Source organism: Protomyctophum bolini (genome assembly GCF_963924005.1).
Source record: "Protomyctophum bolini genome assembly, chromosome: 13".
Taxonomy (NCBI): Eukaryota; Metazoa; Chordata; class Actinopteri; order Myctophiformes; family Myctophidae; genus Protomyctophum; species Protomyctophum bolini.
The window spans coordinates 32,477,970-32,483,795 of NC_137874.1; the positions used below are offsets into that span (position 1 = coordinate 32,477,970).

The following is a 5,826-nucleotide window of genomic DNA, read 5'->3' on the forward strand; positions in this document are numbered from 1 at the left end:
ACTGCAGATCCAACCATATATGGGGATTTGTAGTTATAGGGACCGCGTTTCACACCGGTTGTCGTTTGATGTCTCAGATGATGCGGACCGTACTGAACAGCTGCTTGTGATGTCACGTGTATAACCTCTATACATGGAGATCTCTGTATCTGTCAGTCTATCAGCGCCAGTGTCCGTTTCATGCCCATGTATAGAGATGTCTGTGTGCCTTTCATGCCCATATATGGAGATCCCAGCTGCAGATCCAACCATATATGGGGATCTGTAGTTTCACACCGGTTGTCGTTTGGAGTCCCAGATGCTCCGGAACGTAATGAACAGCTGCTTGCGTAACGACTTCAGATCATGCAGCAAGTCTACAACGTACAGGTCGTCATGAGATGTGTATCCTCCAAAGAGAAAGATACGAGCGCCCACCATACAGCTGCACACACAAGACATCCGACGGCTCAGGCGCACCTTCTTCAAGGAGAAGGTCTCGGGGTTGAATGTCCACAGATCATCGAAGCACTGTTCAAAGTCGTTGCCGCCAACTATGTACAGCTCTCCGCCGTAGGCAAAGGCTGAATGGTTTTCGCGTCCGCTCGGAAGCTGTGAAGGCGCGCACAGCCAGAGGTTGGTCTCTGTGTCAAACACGCTGATGATGTTGTGGTGGACACCCCGGTGACCTAGGCCCCCAAATACAAACATCTTTGTCCCGATGATGGTAGCAGAGTGACACGCTGAAGCAGGCGGAGAAGTGCCTTTGGTGTTAATCAAAGTCCAGGCCATCGTGGTGGTGTCCAACTTGTAGATGTCATTAGTGCAGCCACTCGGCATGTTTTCTCCTCCAAAGACATACATGACTTTCCCCAAGACACAGGCTGTGTGATTGTACCTTGCCTCGGGAACATTCCCATGAACATTGGGCTTGAACCATTTGTGGGTGTCGACGTCAAATGCATGCAGCACGTTGCTGAAGTCTCCCGTGTACGTGAATCCGCCCCAGATGTAGATGACATTGTCTATGAGCACAGCTGTGTGGCGATAGCGCATGGAGGGACATTCTCCTGCTCCGGTTGTCACTGGGGGCAGCTTCTTCCAGAGCAAAGACACTGTATTGAACACGTGTACCTCCATCTGACCGGTTATCCCCCCATGAAAAGACCCTCCAAAGGAGTACACCTTATCCCCCACTGCCACAGCGGCATGAACTGCTGGCCTTTGCATTTTCCGAGGAACCATCACACGCAGCATCAGTCTGTCTCTGGTCTTGGTCACTCTCTGTCTTATCTTCCTCTCGGTTTAAATCTTTTCTCAAAATCTCCTCTCTCTCGACCTTATATAGACTGAGCTGAGCTCTGGTCTGACATCACTCTGACATCACTGGACTGAAATACCTGGAGGTCTAGAACCTGGGGTACACCTTTGTGATGTCACTGATCATATGATCCCCCCAAGTTCTAGACCTCCAGTTCAAGGCTAAACTGAGTTCTAGCCCCTCCTATATTCAGCTATAGTGTATATTAACACAAACATTAAATGAATGGAGAATTTATGTCATGTGTCTGAGCAACTCGGCTATTTTGTCCTAACACACACTGTCCTCCACAGAGTATATCCCTTCTCTCTTGGTGTTGTTGCGTTCCTTCCACTTTGTAATAGCTGAAATAAGGTTTTTTTGTTAAGTTCTAAAGCAGCGTGGTCATCAATCTCTACTGTTCAATATTTGCTCCAACAAACTAAGGCATTACTATTACTGGCCTAACTTCACCAATATCATTTCCAGCACGGATCAGCGTAATTTGAGATTATTACTGACATTTTATTCTGCAAACTACCACGGCTCCTGTCAATTTCACTGCCATATATGCATCCACAATAATAATTTGAAATATTTTCCGGCATTTTAGAGCTACTAATGAATATTGTAAGAGTGCAACGGCCCTGTGAAATTGGAGGCTATAGACTGACAGCTGGAAAAGACATGCTTAAATAGAATTCAAACTGTAGCTGGCAAATTCCTTGTTAACTTTTTATTATTTTATTATTATTTAACTATTTGAAGTAGGCATACTTTGAACGCATTTGCAAGCCGTTTTGCCGGTTGTAGTGTTCATTAGGTCAGTGGTTCCCAAAGTGGGGTCCGGGGACCCTGCAGGGGTCCTTGAGGGAGTTCCAGGGGGTCCCCAGGTAAATTACAGTTTGGAACAAAATGGACCCTTATTGGTCTGTAACTCTAATGGTTCCATTTGTACACTCAGAGTTCAATTAACATTGATTTTACAATATAAATCGGGGTCTCATTAAATGGCAGTCTGTAGACTAATATGCATGTCAAACTGGGAGGTCCTTGAAATTAAACGGGTTGAGAATCACTGTTTTGAGCGGTCAAAATCTTATCTTATGGGGGGTCCCTGGCATATCTTTTCAAATGAGTCCGCGGGGCTAATTAGTGCAATTCAGGGGTACTTGATATGAAAATGTTTGGGAACCACTGCATTAGGTAAAACATAGACCAGTGGTTCTCAAAGTGGGTGCCGTGGCACCGTTGAGTCCCGTGACGCAAGTCCAGGGGTGCCTCAGCATACTTGGATCATCTTTGGAATTGATCAATTATCACCTGCAGTTTAACCACTTAAACCCAGTATATTTAGTAAGATGGACCACCAAACCTCCTCGCCAAAAATAGCCAATCTACAAGCTCACAAGCACAACGCATTACATTGCCACGTTATGAGCTTGTAGATTTCTGGCTATATTTGGTAGATATTCAGGTATTCAGATATACCAGGAAGCTGGGGTTCAAGTGGTTAAATGTCAAGTGCGTGAAGTTATTTCACACCTGATCTGAGAACCACTGGCATAGACAGGGTTGGATCTGCTCTATAAATCCATACCTCTGATTATAATACCAAACTTTCGTGCCCATATATGGGGATCTCATATCTGTCACGCCCATGTCCCTTTCATGTCCATATATGGAGATCCCTGATCTCCCAAGTATATGACCATATATGGGCACTCCATATATGGAGATATCTGACATATCCTACTAACATATCCAAGTCTGACATCACAAACCCCATATTTGGACCAGGCTCTGATCTAGAGACGACAGAGACATTTAGTGCTGACAACATGCCAACGTGGAACTATAGACGACTGGCATCGGCATTGTGACAAGCATCCAGCCAAGCCCTAAATATAAAGATTGGTTATTGCCGTTGAGTTCAGATGCAAGCAGCTCTCACTAATATAGACAGCTTGTCAATTACTTTGATTTGACACTGCATTTTTGTTGTCTCTTTCAGTGGCTACAGAGGAGTAAAACTCCTGGCATGTAGTTCTCCTTGACTTATTTACTGTAGCTTCTGGTGTAATATCCAAAGAACAGATTCTGCGCTACTGAATCTGTCAGCAGCATCTTGTTGATAGCGGTAATGGAAACATAGACGCCCCACAGGAAGAGGAGGGCTGAGGGCGGTCCTGTTATGCAGATTATATTGGGACCCGCCTCCAGAGGGAAATTCAACAGAAACAAAACAACTGTTTTTCCCCTTTTTTGCCGATGGATTCCCAGATTGCTTTTGATGAGATCAATGAACGACACTGCAGTGGCTTTTTGGAGCGCTCTGTTAACCACTAAAACCCCTGTAGTCTTAGGGCAGATTCACACTATGGTCCTGCAGGTACACACTCGGGACCACTTGGCAGGTGTTGTGGTTAGTGTGAATGCTGCGTAGCGTTCCCGGGAGCGGTTCACCCAACCGTTCCTGGGACCGCATGGAGGTAGTCTTGGGACCGATTGAAGTGTACTCGGATACGAATCGATGCAATGGGAAAGCATTGAATACAGTTGAATGAAATGTAGCCTACTCTGGTGCAGCAGAATCAAGGCCAATGTGAATCATGGCCAGCGGGGACCAGGCAATCTTATCCGGGAACAGTTTGAATCAAATGGACTCAGTGTGAATCTGCCCTTAGAGAACTGGACTTGAGTTGCAGTCTTACCCTGGCCAACTGTTTCCATCTACGCCAAATCTATTCGCCAAAAATAATAGCCGGTCTAAACCCCAGCATCCATATTCCAGGGAAAAACCTTCACAGAAAATAGCCAATCTACAAGCAGCATCGGCAAAGATATTTTAATGTCGAGTGATATAGCAGCAAAGACTGTAGTACCCAAGGGACTCGCCTCAACAAAGCATGGGGTTTTAAGTGGTTTAACACTTATTTGAATAAAACTCACTCTACCTTGGAGTTCACCGTGTAGAAAGAGCTATAAGGAAGGTATGCAGGAGCCCACTGTGTACAGAGGGATATAAGGAATGTTCCAAGCCAACACATATTGGCGAGGTGGTTGGGAGTAGAATGAACAGGAGGATGCACACAGAGTCTAGAGCACACATGAACCTGCAATCCCTGTCTCTCTCCCTCCCTGCCACCTGTGTCCACATATAGCACTCACCAAACAGACTGCATGCACACATGGCGCAGGGCACACAGCGCACACACACACCAGCAAGCCAAGAGGCAGAGGTGCACAATGCTGGCTTGAAGATAAGCGTGTGTGTGTGTGTGTGTGTGTGTGTGTGTGTGTGTGTGTGTGTGTGTGTGTGTGTGACAGCACATGCAACATGGGCTTGTATTACTATACTCGTGAGGGCCACATGTTTAGGTTCACAATTAGGAAAAGTTGAGGATAATATCAATGGTTAGTATTAGGCATTTAGAGGCTAGATGCCTGTTCTTGTAGCATGTTACAGATATGCCATTTTCACCAGATGTTTGTCTATTTCCACCAAATGTTTTGTCTATTAAAACATTCCCAGAATGCTATAGGGTTCATGTTATTAACCACCTAAAACCTCTTAAAACTGAACTGATTGCAATTTTGCCCCGTTTTCACTGCACACCAAATGCCTTTGCCGAAGAATTGTCGGGCACAAGAACACAAAGCGTCACGCTGCGACACGTTGTGAGCTTGTTGATCCGTTTGGCAAATTCCCGCCCTCAGAAGGATGCTGGGTTTCAAGTGTTTACCCAATGTTTATTTTGTCAATAAATACTATGACGAAAAATGTTCGTCGACTACATACTACCTTTTTTCACTGATGAAAACTAAATGGAACAAATAAATACTAGACTAAAATGTTAGGAAGGGACTAGTGGACAAGAGATCCAGTATAAGTCATTTTACACTTGATTGCATGCTGAAAATAGCAGATCTACAAGCTTGCAGCACGACGTGTTGTGAGCGTGTAAACTCAGTCAGTGTAAAATCAGTCATTACGACGGCACCAGGTCCGCCAAAACACATTTTAGTCGACTAAATTAAAAAAAAAACTAAAATCAAAATGTGCTGCCAAAATCAATACTGCTGATACCAAGACTTAGGGATGGGCGATATGGTGATATATGTCGTCGAGATGATACAATGTCTCCACGATATGCCTTTTGTGATGTGCTTTGCAGTTCTGTACCTTAATGTATACAGTATGATGGTTTAGTTCGCCAAGCATAAGTATTTTGGTCTAAAATCCTTTTTCTTTTAGTTTCCGTTGTGTTTCCTGCAGGAAAAAGCTTTGCCCCAGTGCTGGCCGGGGCGAGAATCTCCGGCGTGCGACTGAAGCGTATGCATTTATTTATTCATTCATTATGTTTAATTCATTACTATTGCCCTCAAAATAGAGAAGAGAAGTTTCACAGCACACATCTTTTGATTTTTGACTAATCTGCTCTCAAATCTTCTATTAACGCCTAGGTGTGCTGTCATACCAATTTCAGCACAGCTTGAGAGCTTATTTCAACCAATTGCCTGTAGTATAATTTTAAATATTTCAC

General features: G+C 44.5%; 1 protein-coding gene across 1 annotated transcript; it reads right to left on the bottom strand.

Moving 5' to 3' along the window:
* Positions 1–270: 270 nt before the first annotated feature.
* LOC308327623 (kelch domain-containing protein 3-like) lies at positions 271–1,209 on the bottom strand (the record flags this gene model as incomplete). The annotated part of the gene is made up of 1 exon (XM_080781146.1): positions 271–1,209. One exon carries the CDS (start codon positions 1,207–1,209, stop codon positions 271–273), a length of 939 nt encoding a protein of 312 aa, XP_080637272.1.
* Positions 1,210–5,826: the final 4,617 nt, after the last annotated feature.